Genomic DNA, 15,935 nt, shown 5'->3' with positions numbered 1-15,935 from the left:
TTAAAGTAATTTCTCCTCTCTAAACATTATCAGTGAAAATATGAAGAGGTATAATGAATACGGCATATTTCCTGTCAGATTTGTACGCAGTTTTGTCACGATATGAAATTCCGATCTAGTCCAATCTTTTGATCTTTACTACTTACACAACCATGATCTTGTCAGCCATATATCCATGAAACACACCACACAACCACCTCACGCGGTCTCAGCGTTTCGACTCTCGGCTTAAAGTGGCGCGAACCGGTAAGATAACAGCGATTAAATTTCACCTACTTCCCTAAAAGGGTGTTACAGCTCCAAAGCACGCGACAACCTGACAACAACTACGACAATTCGCGACAGAGGAACAGCAGAAATAGCCAAAGCCGTGGAAAACGATGTCTCGACAGGGTCAACGAACGGTCATCGGCGCGTTAGATCATCGCGCTAGATCGCCAGGTTTGGTCCTAGCCAGAGACAATCGAGCAATCAATGTCAGGGACCAACCCTTTCACGACGAAACGGTTCGTTTCCGCTGTCGCGAGCGCGCGAATCTCCCATCGCATGCCAATCAGCGCTATTTGCGTGCCCGATACGGCGAACCGAGAAAAGAAAACAGTTACGCGTCGCGTAGCTGAATCTATCGCGCCGACACACGTAGTACACGGCTACTAACCACCTTCGGCACTGTCCGTTTTCACGCTTTGTTCCAATCCGCTTTGCTCCACTTGTATCGAGACTACTTTCGTGGAATGCGCGTTGCCTCGGATGCGAATGAGCCGAATACTAGAGGAAGCATCGGGGATGAATCGAATTTAGACTCGAATAATCGTACGTCGGTCGTAAAGTCGCTGATTATCGACCATACGTATCGTCATAAATAATAAACACATCTCATCTGTATTAACACTTGCCGTGCAGGCAACGTATTTTTACGTTTTTCGCAGTCTGTTACTGAAGCGCAGGTCACGTAAAAATACATATTTAGTAGATTATTACTAGAGAGCGGGTACCGTACAAATACTATGCAACGCTTTGCATTGTTTCTTCCCAGAAGTTTTGTTTGTTAAGTTACTCCATCTTTTGTTGAGTTACTTGGTCTTGTGTCGAATTCCTAGTTCCACAGAGACGATGTCGCGTATGCGCAACCAAAAAAGCTCGAAGTTGCATGTTTTATATGTAACTTCTGCGGTGTTCCACTTCACAGAGGAAAATGCTTTGTGTGATACCATGCTGTGAAGAATTATTAAAATCTTATCAGCGCTATTTGTACTTCTTATGACAAAATATTTTTTAATACATAGTCAAACATTAAAAATCGTCTATTTTCGTGATTTCGTAAAAATGTCATTTTCTTTCAAAATAATCATAGAGTATATGTTTATGTGTAAAATAAAAAAAGGTTTCGTTTAAGAAACGAAGTAGTTTTCGATTTATTGCGATTTTACTGAATGGCCAAACTCCCGCGCGACGTTCACGAAAAAAGCCCGCTGCACGCGTGGGTCCGCGGCGAAGTGTACCCGCACGCCATGTGTTAAGCCATAAATAACAACAATAAATATGATATTTATTACATCATCGAAAAAAGAAAGTACGCGTGCAGAGGGGTGTGAAAGGTGAGGCCCGGCTGTGTTGCTATCGAACCTATTCTATACATAGAAAGAAGATGATAGAATAGAAGTTGCAGGTGATTAATACTCACGAAGAGATATGTACAAGGAAGAGAATCTGTTAGGATAAAGGCGAATGTCTGAAGATAAAGTTTTTTGCAATGTGATTAAGGAGGTGGAATACTCTAGAATTTAAAAAAAAAATGATTTTTTCTTAGCTTTAAAAAATTCTGTGATCTTTTATGAATTTTGTGACCCCTCGCTCACAGCTGAATTCGTAAATCCCCCGTCGCTACAGGAGTTCTACTCCAAAATAGACTCGAGTCCTGCTTCGAACCTTAACTTTATTTTTTTCTAAATACAGTTTTTCAAACTTGTATGCAAAGTTGCGGAGTAACGAGTGAGCCTATTGACTTTTATTGTGGAAATGATGAGGGTATTCAGGTTTTTCTTGAGAGAATATAAACGATAATTTCGCTTTAGATAACTATAATATGAGATTACCGTTCGTATACTAGTGATGAGAGGCGTAGGGAAGAAAGAGGCGAATGTCGAGGTAAATCGGTTTACATATAGAAAGTTATTTAACCGAGACATTTAAACTAGATATTTAGAAAACAACTTCAAATTTGTACTGCAGTTATCTTAAATATGTCTATACATCGTGAATCTCTAAAATGGGATAAATTGTCACACCGTTACCTTTTTCGTTAAAAATAATAGGATATTCTAGAACAGTATGTTTAAAAAAGTTTTACACGTCTATAACAAGTACTGGACATTAGATCAGTGATAAGTGACATACATAGATATTATTGTACATGTTCAAAGAGTAGATCATGAGTAATCTGATCTGTTTCAGATAATTCGTTTCATCATACTCTGCATGCCATGTACAGTACTGTCTCGAAATAATTAACTCGGTCTGGACCGGTGAGTTGCTTATTTCGAGGAAGTTATGCTATTCAGTTTGACTTTGTTCTCGAGCGCAAGACTTCAAACAAGAAGGTGGGGATAGCGAGTTGCTTATTTCGAGACAATACTGTATAACCACAGTTTCTACAGTGTTTCGTTCGAAGGCTTGCTACGCACTGATTGCGCAAAAATCAAAAAAAAGTTGACACAAGATTTATAAAAGTGCTCGTACCCTGTTTTGCTACTGTATCAAATTGAAACATCCCATTCGTTGTCATACGACCATTGCTTCTAGAGTACCCTACCCCCTCAAAGGAAGGAATAGTTTCTCAACATATCATTTTTCAAGCAAGAGGTCGAACAACAAAAGTATCGAAGAAGATCTAACGTTCGCACTCCGACGAGTATTACTCATTCGTTTAACACATCACTGTACCGTATTCATTAATAGCCCGACAAATGAAGGCCTGTTCCATGACACGCGTCAGACCGCGGAGCCACGTCAGCCATCGTCGAGGAAAAGAAAAGCCTTCGATAGATTAACGCACGCGATCCGAACCGCGCAAGCTGTTGGAAAACAATTAATCGAGCGCAGTACTCGGGAGTCCAGTGTTGCATGGCCACGATGGAAACGTAGGTGCGAGGTACTAGATTGATTTCCATTACCGTTTAGAATAGAGCTCGGTAAGAACTGCTCATTTCAGTCGATTGGCCAAAACTGACGGGCAAACACCGTTGAGAAATCTTAAAAAAACGTTCTTTCATTTTTAAAAAATTGTATTCTCACTTTAATAGAAAACTTTCTATCTGTTTTTTGTAAGGTTCCATGAGATCTTCGACGAGAAATAGTTTCAATCAAAAATGTTCATTATTAAGAGAGCTACAAATTTATTAAAAATAAGCAACTTTTTATATATATATTTTTCCCTAAAAAAAGAACTAAGAAATAGACTGTTTCGATTGTTTCGTATTTTTTTTTAAATTCTTCATCTAAAGACGCGCATTTTCCCGCTTTGATAATTGAAATCCGTTTACCCAATCAAGAGTTATGATTTTTTCAAAGTTTAGACGAGAATTATGACCGTGATGTTTTCTTTACCGAAAGTAATAAAATACAGCATTTCGTCATATTTGGAATGCAGCGAATCTGGCAAAAAACTGAATTTTAATTTTACATAAACTGAATTTTTTTATTCGAGTTCGAAATCTGAGAAATTACCCTGTCTCTTTCATGATGGTTCGCCAAAAACTTTACATTTTTAGAATCTTCGACGACGACTTCCACCAAACCCGCACCCTGCGCCATGACCCGGCAGATGGGCCTGTTAAAATCATTATCGTTATTGTTTGCGCTCCACACGCGGCTAGGGCGCCCACTGAGAAACACCATCACTACGGCTACGTATAGGGTGGTCAAAATATACGACAGGGCGCGGCATGGAATAGAATCGTGAGTCACCCAGGCGCCAATCGTCGTGGTTTCTTGGATGAGGGCCACAGGTAATCGGCCGCTGCTGGTTCGAAAGCGCGTTCCACGGGTAACTTGTATGCGAATCGCAGTCGTGGGTCGTTGAATCATCCCCCGTAAAAGTCAATAGATTTACGGCCTGTCGTGTAACATGTGGGAGTGATGACACACCTAAAAAAGCAAGGGGGTTGAAAGTAATTATTAACAGAGAGACGTTTAACGAAACTTTATTATGGAAGATAGAGAATTAGTTTACTTGTCCTTCAAATATGAAATTTTATCCTCTAAAAGTTTATCTGAGATATTTATTGAAATCTTACAGAGTTACAAATTTTTAAACGGATATACAGGGTGGTCCACTAGATATTACCACCTCGGATTACGTTAACATGATCGTGTATAGCGAAAATTATTTTAGATCAAATTGAATGGTTTTGAGTGGTACACATTCTAGAATTAGTAGTCTTTCTATACGCGAATACGTAGAGGATGTATGAAGGTCACTGACGTCTTTTTTAAACGTAATCATATAGTTTTTGCAACACCAGTCGATGCAGCTTGATTGCAATGACATCGGAATGTGCTCTACGCTAAACCACTCTACTCTGAAATATTATTCGCTGTGTATAACAGTATTGATGTAAACCGAAATGGTAATATCTGGTGCACCCTATACTGCAAAACGTTAACATAATTGTCTATACATACATTTTGCTCAAAATTTGAAAAGATCTTGACATGAAAATAGAAAACTTAAATATAAAGTTGTATTGAAATCCATTCAGCTATTTAAACGCAATCATATTAAAAAACTTCTTAGGATCGCATAATTATATGTACTGTTTTCGCGTGACAAGAATGTCAACAATAAATTTCGTAGATTTCGCCACCATTTTAAAATTGCGAACCATCACAACATGTCTCAGCTTCTCGCTACTTTTCCGTTTTTTCAAACTGTAACATTTAAAAAGTACGCCGTTAAATTAAGAGCAGGTTTGAAGAAGTTGAAAGTAAATATTGGAGGCATAGAAGGGTAATTAACGGATGCAATTACTATAAATATAATAGACCCGGAAAGATATTATGGTCTAGCCATACGAAGAAACCCTTGTTCGGTCGAAGATATGCAAAGAGAAATGTGGGCAGCTTGCTATCAAAAGAATTCGATCGACGATAAACCACAACGCATGTACTATTCAACAAGCTAGTGCCGTCAAGCTGAAAAGCATCCTTGTTCGATCCAAGCATGACCGACTCTTAATGAAATAATTTTGCAACAAATCATGCCCATTTATAAAGATTTTTTGTCTGATAATTTCTTGCTGAAATGCGTGAGCAGAAATTCACACAAGAGAAATATGTATAGCTATGTAAACTATGTGGAATGTACAAATTCAATAATAAATACGAAGACAATCTTTCCGTTTCAAACAAGCCTGTATTATATATGTAGGAATAAGTTATTAATTCAGAAAAAAATATTAAAAATTTGTTAAGGCCTGCAAAAGTGTCTGTATTACATATAGTGTATTTCTATTAATAAAATGTTTTTATTCTTTTTGTAATGTCTGAAGTACGAGCATTTATTTTCCTACAAAATGGCGGCTATTCGACGGTATTTTATATAACTAGCGACTTCAATTCTCGTCGCTGGTGACACGCACGACCTGAGCCTTTCAACGACCTTTTTTCTCTCCTTTCTCTTTCTTTCTCTCTTTTTAAATAATCCAACTACCTACCTATCTCTTTTTACTGTTACGGACGCAAACAAAGAAAAGAGGGACCGGAAGTTGTGCGCGGAAAGGGATAGGACCGTTTACGGAACGCTCGCGGAAAAATTGGCCGCGACATAATGCGCACACGAGCCCCGACGACGCACAATGCGACGTTAATTGGTCGTGAAGGGTTTGATGGATCTTCCAGGAAAGAATCAGGTCCTGGGAACTTCAATGTGTGGGTGGGGTGCGACGGTTTTCAGGGAGAAAGCTGTATCGTTTGATCATTAACGGCGGCCAACAGCACAGTGGATCGCGAATAGGAATGTACTGTTTAAAAATGATATCCGAATGATCGTTTTAAAATTGTTGAACAATCTTTACATTAAAAGGAAAATAATGAAACCCAGAGACTGGAATAAATTTAAAATAAGTAGAAATATAAGTATATTTAATGAAAATTAGTTACAAGATAATGCAGAAGTGAAATATAAAAATAGACTGAGCATATAAACGTGTCCAACCACAGACATGGCCGTTTGAATAGTCAAATCATAGAGCATATTCCGTGTTACCATTGGAAGTACGTCACGTTTACTGTTTACGTACATACATCGATAACACACATCTTCCATGTAAAGGCTATAGGGTTGTTATAATTCAACGTTACATATATTAACATAAAAGTAATAGCTTTTAATTGTTGGTTGAGCTTGATTCTCTACAAAATTTTAGGAAATTTGAAATGAAGGGTACATTTTTGCAAATCCATAAACAATATGACGGAATTAATATTCGGAGTTTTGCCTTCGAAATAAAATATTCCTTACATGTACATAACAATATTTCCCAATCGTAACTTTTAGCCCCGGTCTCCCCTACTTTCATTTAGTTTGGGACGAAAAACGAAGAAGTATCATCCTATTAACGAGTAATTTTCGTCTAGGCGAGGCTGCAAACTTTTCAAACAACCCTCGTATAATTAGATAATTTTTTCGGTTGAACGCTCGACGCGCAATTACCTAGAACCGACGACCTGTTAACGGAAAGGGGGAGTTCCTCGCTCGAGTTCAATTTCGTACTCGTCCCAACAGCCGTCATCGCGAAGGGACCCTGTTTAATTGCGAACCGCAATTTCCTCGACGCCTTTTCCAAGAAGATACGTCACTCTGCTGTAGCCATTGACTGGGATTCCCCGCGTGCGAACATCGAACGCGTAGCTTTGTCCGGCGCGGAAACGCGTTGTCACTGGCAATTACGTGAATGCCAGTCAGCCATGACACCAACAACCGACCCAATTTTCCACCGACTCCGCACTCGCTGACCGCGGGGAAGAAATTCTTGACGCTTTCGTAACAGTTCCGCTATTAAAGATTTATGTTGTTGCTTTGGCGACACGCTGCGAGCATTTGACCCACGGTACACCCAGCAATGGATGAAAAATACTTGTAGAGTTCCTGTAAAAAAAAAAACTGGTTAGCCTTCTCTCCACATTCTTCAATTTCTGATTGTTTTCGAGTATACATGTATTGCTATTAATTAAGATTTAGTATCATTGATTTTTGGGAATTTTCGACGTTTTTAAGTGTTTTGATTCCAACTATGGAAAATGGCGGTTAGGAACAAGTTTTGTTATGTATGTTTGTATGTGTGTTTGTACCGTAAAATGGTGAAAATAAAAATAATGAGGTAAATACAAACGAAACTTCAAAATGTTATGTGTTGCTGCATAATTTATATTAGGTTGTCCCGAAAGTTTCTTTCCCGAGTTGCACTCAATTATTTTATGTAGTCGTGTTTATATAAATAGACAATCTAATTTCGTAGATATTCATGTTGTAACAGTAATGGAGCAAAATGAATCGTGCACAATTCAGTAATGTAACATAAAACATAAACTATTGTGCATGTATTACATATTAATAAAGTGAAAGAAACTTTTGGGACAACCTAATATTATTTGTAGTTTTAAGATTACCTGTAGTTCATTTTGCGTCTTTCCAATGATATATGGTCGCATTGGTCTTTATGTATTATTAATATACATAAAATACAACAATACAAATTTGCGATGTCTAACTTCAGAATTTTATTATTTTCGTCAGTACATCCTTGGTATTAGAAACGTAAAACTTACTAGTGGAAAGGTTCTGCAACTTTTTTCCCACGTACGAGTGTTTTCATTGCTCGTGTAAAAATGTCTTTAAATAGAATATTCAACGTTCCCCTTTTCCGAACAACGAAGAACCTCTGGGAGGTCGACATTTTTTTCAGTGGTAATAAATAACGAAAATCGTTGCACGTGTTTTTGTAAAATTAACGGGGTGGAAGTCGGCTTTTCACACGATGCACGTACCTCGGAAAGGTAGCGTATATGAAAGCAACGAGAGACAGGTAACGCCAGCGCACACGTGTACACATGTGTTCGCTAATGGCTGCATATTGATGGAGAGTGGAGTGTTGCGAGCAAACCCCCTGGGTACAAATAACGAAGTATTGTATCGCCTTCGAAATAAACTGCCCCCTTCCCGTGTCGAGTGCATTCTCACCCTGTTTTATTGTCCATGAACTAAAGGTGAAGGCAATACAAATTTCAAACTCCCGAATCAATTATTCTATTCAGGATGGGATCATTTTATTTCACATGAAATAGAAATTCTAACTGTTTTGATCTATGACGTCTATCAATCTTGTGACGTTGTTTTTTTTTTCATACCCCTTGAAGGATATTAACGCATTCATATATGCACATTGCTTTTATTTCAAGATTAGCTGTGCCCCGCAGTTTTTCACCCGCGTGGAATACTATTCTTATTCTAAATTACTGGACAAAATTAACGGAACACTTTTTTAAATGTTCATAATTATGAGAGTTTTCAACCGATTTCGGCGAAACTTCGTGAGGAGTAGTCTTCAAGTGTCTTCTGGGTGTGTGCAAAGTTACATTGGCAAGGGTTGATGTGAAGGGGTCAATTCACCCACTTAAAGAGGGGGGCGTCGAGAAACGTCAATTCTAATGGTGCCAGAGGTGACAAAAGGGGTTGAAAAAATTAAAGAAAACTTTAGGGCAACTCTCCTTGATGCCCTGTACAAAATGCACCCCTTGGAATCCCACTCGGACAAACCCACCTCACAACCCCCAACCCCTCTAAAATCCACAATTTTTGGACGACAGTCTCGAATTTGGGCTCAACGCATTCTCTGGACTCCCCTGATCCAGAAAATGCCATCACCCATACCGTGCACCCCATAGGCACCCCTTGGGAGCGATACGTTATCGAGGTCCTGCACCCGTACGTGGTCAGCCCACGTTGTATTGGATTCAGGTCTGGACTTCATTCATGACTGGGTCAATTTCGACCCATAGGACTCCATATACTCCTGTATACCAAGTTTTATCAAAATCTAGTCACTTTTCGCATTTTGTCCCGTTACATTGGATCCGCGATTTTAAATTTCTAAATTCTGAGTTCAGATTTGGAATCAGCGACCCCGAAAACCTCTGTATACCAAATTTCATGAAAATCGATCGTCAAGAAAAATGGATATAAATGTTTCTCTTTCAGAGATCTTTGAGGGATTCTCCAACCAGGCAATACTACAATGTTTACTACTATGTCATGGAATCTAGAGGGGTGTTCCTTCCAGGAAATACTGCAATGTTTACTAGTATTTCTCGGAATTGAAACGGCCTTGCAAGGGCGTCATATATATGTAGGTCACTACGTCTGTCACTCTCTTATATAATTGTTTATAAAATAGGAAACATTGAGTTGTCATAGCTCAGCGTAGAATTGTCCGATTCGATTCTAACAAAATTCAAGTTGAAGAACGGATTTTGAATTATGTAATAGATTGTTATGATCATTGTTAGATACCCTTAAACATTTGTTTTATTTATTGCTGTACTGGCCAGAAATATAATCCTGGTGTAGTAATTGCATGCTAGTAGTTAACTTGCAGTTCCTGGCAAGTAAATATTAGTATCAAGGGTACCATAGGATACTAAATGTATTACGTTCCTGATTGCATTGTTCACTCACGTAACTATAATGATTATTTTAGTGTTTATGCAAGAATGTAGTTAGGTACTTCGTAATAGATGAACGCATGTAACTGGGTGTAGGGTAGAAATAGATTTTTTAATTTAAATGTTAATGACGGATTCGGTCGTGTGATGAATGATTTATAACTCATATCTAGTGGTGCGCACGAGACGAGATAAATCTCGATCTCGTCTCGATTTCGAGATGCGACTCGAGATCGAGATTACTTGTAACATTCGAGATCGATATCGAGATTCAGCATGCAGAGATTTGGGCGAGATTAAAATTATTTCAAAATCTCGTCGAGATCTCGACAAAATGTTTTATTATATTGCCGATCGCCAACACATATGACGCCGTGACTGCTGCGCTAACAAACGATGCCACATACAATTTTGTTAATATTGTACGCCGCTTCTGCTTTGAGGGCAAGTTAGGGACAAGTAGGGGCAATATTCTGGAAACTGTAAGGCCATCCGCACACGAAGCTACTCAAAAGAAACGTAGTTGATTGCTGACTGAAATCACAAGCTAGTTACCTATTGGTTAGTAATGATTTTGAACATTTTTAGAAAAAGCATCTACCGCTGTCCATGTGGTATAATATTACAACAAAGTCATATTCTCGGTCATTGCTTGAACAAATATTGCATCTATTATTTAAGCAATGATGAGGAATATGATTTTGCTGTGATATTAATGTTTCACGAATTATTTTCTCGATAAATTCAACGAGCCTTCGAATCCAGGGTCACGGGGTTGTTGTTCGTTCTTCCCCTTCTCTACTTTGAGAGGCACAAGCGAGCCCCGACCCTCGACGCAGGTATACGAAGGGCGCAGTTTCATTTTTCGACGATTCTTCGGTTGGTATGGATCTCGCGATCACGCGTCCGCGTCTCGCGTCCCTCCTATTTTTGCGTAGTGTAGTTTCTCGTAGTTTGGTATTGCTTGTGGGTACTTTAGTTTAGTCTGGTATAGTTTTAAGGTATATACCTAAGTTAGTTTTAAGGCATGCGTGTACGAGTGTCTGTCCTCTACCAAACAATTATTAATCATTTGTTCAATTCTTTTGTTTGTTCGTAGGTCCATATTGGACTCGTAACTTCCTTCTTCACTATTGCTTCATGTGATAAGTGAAGTGACCAACTGTGTAACTGGACAGAAAGGTCGGTCGCCGTCCTCCTGATGGATCTGTATTCGAGAGGAAGACAATCAGTTCTTCCGGATCGGTTCTCTACTCCCTGTATCCCGTCTGGTGAAGTCCCAGGCTCCTGGCGCAGTGCAGTAAGTCCAAAGCGCAGTGAGACGGGTGCAAGTCGGGTCCTATCGTGGCTCCCAGATGGGTGCAGGTTGTGGAGGATTGGTTCGGAGGGGTCGGTCGTCTTCCTCTCGAGTCTAGATCCAACAAGAGGAAACGGGACTGACTCAGTAAGTCCAGTTTCATAGTCGCGTCGCGTTGCGATCTCAATTTAGCTTCAGCCTCTTAGTTGAAATAATTGTTTGGCAGAGTCAGACATAAACTTTGGAAATCGAAGGAAATTTTGTTTTCCTTTGATTTTCATCGTTCCGTACTTAGTATTAAGCTCGTCGACTCTGTGTAGAGTATGCATTTACGTATGTATACTCTATGTAGAGGGAGATCGAAGGAACTTTGATTCCAGTCCTGGTGAGACCTGGTAATCGGTATTATTCGTGACGAACAATCCTTCGTCGCGAGTAATACCGAGCTAATGGCTGCGTACTTGTAATACGATCTTTAGATATAAAAAGTGTAAAGTGCAAAAGTGTAAAGTGTAAAGTGTAAAGTGAAATTAGATTTAGATTACCAGGGACAATATCAAGGAGCCATTTGTCCCGGTAGATCGCTGAAATATTAGACTATGGAACGGAGCGAAAACACCAGAGTATGTATCTCGATGAGTTTTATCGTTGCATTATCATTGTCTCACCGAGATTACTAATTCCAGATCATGTTACACTACCCGGCGATCGAACTCCTCGACCTCACAAGGAGGATACACCTCAGTAGTGGGGATGGCTCCTGTGCATTTGTCGTATAGAAATTTGTGTATTTAAGGAGATTTAACTGTAGTAATAAAAAAATGTTCCGTTACAATTGGCTCTTAGTGCGTCATAAACCAATGAATGGCTTTTCTGAGAAAAAATCTACAGATTTCACGACGAGCGTAAGAATCAAGTGATTGAAAATCAATACAGGAAAAAAGGAACATGCGAAATCACTTTTGCGATTTATTTTATTCTAACGTATTTATTATCAAGCGTTACGTCAGTGTGACATTTTTCAGATATGCACCCATACTATTTGTAAATGATTTTCAATCATAAAAAGTATTTTGCGTCAAGAATGACGTAGGAAGCTTGTCACTATAATATACCCCATACATCAGTTTTTACCTTTTGACGCATGCGACAGGGGAAGAAGTTAAAAGATTAGTTTTCCTGTCATGTCATCCTCGGAAAGACAGATTCCACGTTTCGTCTGTCTTCAAGGCATTTCGATTAATTCGCACCGGTTCGGAAGTAGACAAAAGACAATTCCCTACAACAGTGAAAGAGCTACGCCTCGTTAAGAATTCAATTAAATCCTCCAGTTAATTCTAAGAAAAGAAAAAGCTCTTTTCGACCTGACCTTGCGAGAAGTAGAAGTAATCAACGGTCGTACAGCTCTCGTGAACGTGGAACAGATTACTCTTTCACGAGTCAGCTTTCAAGGGTGAAGAGCACTCCGGCGAGATTTCTAGTGCAACGTCGTGGAAACACATATACGTAAGGACAGCGCACAAAAGTCGAGTTTTTCACGAGGCCGGCCATTTGTTTAGGCATTAGCGTAGCGGCCGTACCTAAAGTGCACCGAAGTTCCAGCTCCGGTTACGTTCATTAGCAGGTACTCGAGAGCCAAGCAGGAATGCCACGTACCGGCGGGCTTTTTCTTCCTTTCGAGTTTGCTCACGGTCGAGCGTTTCGCGTTTCCCACCTAACCCCTTCGCGACGTTATGCTTTCCACGCTACAAAGGACCGAACCGGTGTTTGTCGTTCCGCATAAACGATTCTTCAGTTATTCTAATCGAAGAGAATAGTAGTAGTGGGGGCACTCTTATTCTCGGATGTAGAGAAATATAATCGTTCTTAGCGGCAGCCAATACTGTACTACCAAGAATTTCGTTTCTTTAATTTACATATGTGTAGAACATTGAAAAATATTTGACACGTATTTTTTTCATATTGACCCGTTTTCATAATTAGAGGGTAAAACCACCCCTCAAAGTTCATAAGATGAAGTACAGAAGTAAATTTTTCGTTTAGAATGATTTTCGTGAAACATGTACAGGCGTTTCCCAGGTGCTTATTCTAAAACTGCACTTAAAATTTAAAAATTCAAGATGGCTGGATCAAAAGATGGTGAAAAAAAATGTGAAAGATGATCCGGTTTGGATGAAAGTATTCGAGTGTTCTCGAGATCGCTGATTACGAATCAGAACTCAAACTTTAGAAATAAAAATAACGAATCCAATATGGCGGAACATAAAGTTCTACAGTGTAAGTTATGGATAAACACAAACATTTGTTTATTTGCGTCTGTCATGTTGGCTCTACTATCACCAAAAGAGGTTCTTGAATGAGATTTTGTTTTTGTTCTTGGTCAACGATGTACATTTTAAATAAACAAAGATTGCAGAAACAAAATCTTTAGTGCATCGTTTACGCAAGCCATCCTTTCTGGTTTGCATAAGCCTACCATCTTCCCGTCCACATGCATGGTCTTCCTGAAACAAATGAGTTGCATAAATAAGCACGCGGTAAAGCCAGCACACGTAAACGGCCGCTTAACAAACAAATCTAAGCCGAAACGCGATACCGTTGCTCCTTGTACCGAGAACTTCACTTCTTATGCGCAAAGTTTCTTTTTAATGTACGAGGGGGGCTCTAAACGAATGTAGAGGACCTGTGAAAGGTAAACGACCCTCTCTGCATCTCTGAGAAGCTCTGAGTGAACCGAAGCGTGAAGATCTTCGCCAAAATTGCCAACTGGAATTTGCTGGGCTACGAACCGTCGCCACTTCTCTGCCTTACAATGATCTCCGCCTTGCCAAGCAACGATAACATCGCGAGAGCAGCGACATTGTACGACTCTGAAATAATAAGTCGAATCCCCATTCACGATTTCACCCAGTGTGTTCCTGAGGTTGGTTGATCGCACGGATCCGATAAACTCGGCCCTAAACTTCACTGTCGCGGGTCGGCGGTGCTTTCACGCATCTCGCCACGAAGAGTTATCGACTTTTAAGTGGGCTGAGATTTGCATCTACGTGATCATTATTCTTAGCGGGAGAAACGTTGCGTTTTCCCGCGTCGCTCCGACCCGCCGCTTTGAAAGTCAAAGTGCATACGCTTTATAATCGTTTGTCATGCACGCGATTGTCCGCGTTACCTATGATGAATACGCGCACCTTTGAGCGGGGGATTTGTTAGGATTTCGAACGGTGGCCTTATTAGGGCGAGAAAATCCTCCAACTGTCGCTGAAGAACGATTGCCTAGATAAGAAGGCAGAATAGCGGGAGAAGACAATGTTCCTCGGATCATATATAAGTGTACAGTTATCGGGACCTTCTGTGTTGTCAATCGGTTAAGAAATGGACAATATAGACTTAGGATCTTCTGTACCGATAGAAAGGAAATTATCTTCAGTTGATCAAAACGGAAATATCGTAAGCCTCGGCCTTCTGTACCAATAGAAGAAATGTTACCTTCAGCTGGTTAAGAAGGGAATGATACTATCACAGATCCTTCTGTACGATAAAAGAGAAATTATCTTCAGCTGGTCAAGAAGGGAATGATATGACAGTATTGTGGAAATGTAAAAACATTATCTTGTCCCTGTTGAGTGGTGACTGTCGAAATGTCAGTTGTTGTTGTTGTTGCTTCCAGCAATATGATCACAGGATCATCTGTATCGATAGAAGACAAATTGCCATCAGCTGACATAAATTTATCGGCTTAGTTCCACATGGTTCCGAGAGTTATCGTGGTAAAATAAAAAGTGCGCTACGAAATCATTGATTTCTTGCGAGGTCGGTATTTCAGTTCGTAAGACACGAACTGTTGTTGATTTGGCTGATTCGTACTATACCACATATGAAATAAAAAAGTCTAGTTGTAATATAGTAACATATCGAGTAATAAGATGCAAAAAAGACAAAATTAAGAAATACCTATGTCACATAAAATTAAAGTAATGTGTACATACTTACTTTGCATGTAGTCCGCGTCAATGTTGAACAAAATACATTTACCATTTAAGGTAACGTAATTTCAAGGTAATTCCAAGGTAATTCCACTGTAATTGCGCGTTATTATACAGTAATTACACGGTTTAATGATTTACGGTTATGATTACATTGCAATCCCTATGTAATTACTGTTGTAATTACCGTGTAATTACTTTGTAGACGTAATCATGGTAACGTAATCAGGTTACATTCTGCGCAATGCTGTTCTGCGGTAGAATATTTCCGGTCCTGTGTTTTAATTGTTACAGTTGATAACGTTGTTCCATTCTAAGTCGATTGATTTGTTTGCAACCGAAGAGAATTAAATTTTATATGCGTAAGTATCTAATGAAAATTTAATTACTTAAACTTCTATTAAATGAAAATACTAATACATGAATTATGTACAAATTTCAAGCCGATCGAAGGAAAGTTCAAAAATATACCTTTGCTACTATTCTAGAGCTTGAAGTGTGTTCCATTTTCCAAAAGCAGCGTTCATACAAAACAATTAATGATGGTAACAAAGTATTGAAAAAACGCAAAATATCTTTTATGAATTTTTATTATGGTTTTGCTACAGCTTGCATATATATACAAAGGTCAACTTATGAAACTACACGAACGAACAAAAGGTATTTAACAAAAATGGCGTAGTAAAAGAATTCATAGACTTCTATGTTGCGGGGATCAATCAACAATCACAAAGCTTCGATCAACAGTAAATGATCTTTCGATATTAGAGGGAATCGAACCTAAATTGTCGGAGAGAATATAACGTCTGGTACCATAATGATGCCTCGTGGTATCATGATATTCTGTTACAAAATACGGACACTCGTCCGCACGATTAACCGTGCGTTCGTCACACGTGTATACATATTACAGTTTACTTTAACATACCGTAGAT

General features: G+C 39.2%; 1 protein-coding gene across 2 annotated transcripts in view; it reads right to left on the bottom strand.

Moving 5' to 3' along the window:
- Positions 1–6,146: 6,146 nt before the first annotated feature.
- The window catches only part of LOC128878821 (protein abrupt), a 145,252-nt gene continuing 135,463 nt past the window's right edge, over positions 6,147–15,935 (bottom strand). The window contains exon 8 of one of the 2 annotated variants that reach the window (XM_054127372.1): positions 6,147–7,147. In XM_054127372.1, coding sequence (XP_053983347.1) covers positions 6,936–7,147 — 212 coding nt within the window. In that variant the 3' untranslated portion in view covers positions 6,147–6,935. Of the gene's footprint in view, positions 7,148–15,446; positions 15,491–15,935 lie in introns of those variants that run through there. The other variant, XM_054127374.1, reaches the window with a different exon arrangement.

The sequence above is a fragment of the Hylaeus volcanicus genome, chromosome 6 (assembly GCF_026283585.1).
Source record: "Hylaeus volcanicus isolate JK05 chromosome 6, UHH_iyHylVolc1.0_haploid, whole genome shotgun sequence".
In the NCBI taxonomy this organism is placed as follows: Eukaryota; Metazoa; Arthropoda; class Insecta; order Hymenoptera; family Colletidae; genus Hylaeus; species Hylaeus volcanicus.
Note: the sequence above shows the minus strand (reverse complement) of the source record. Positions and strands in the feature narration are given on the sequence as shown.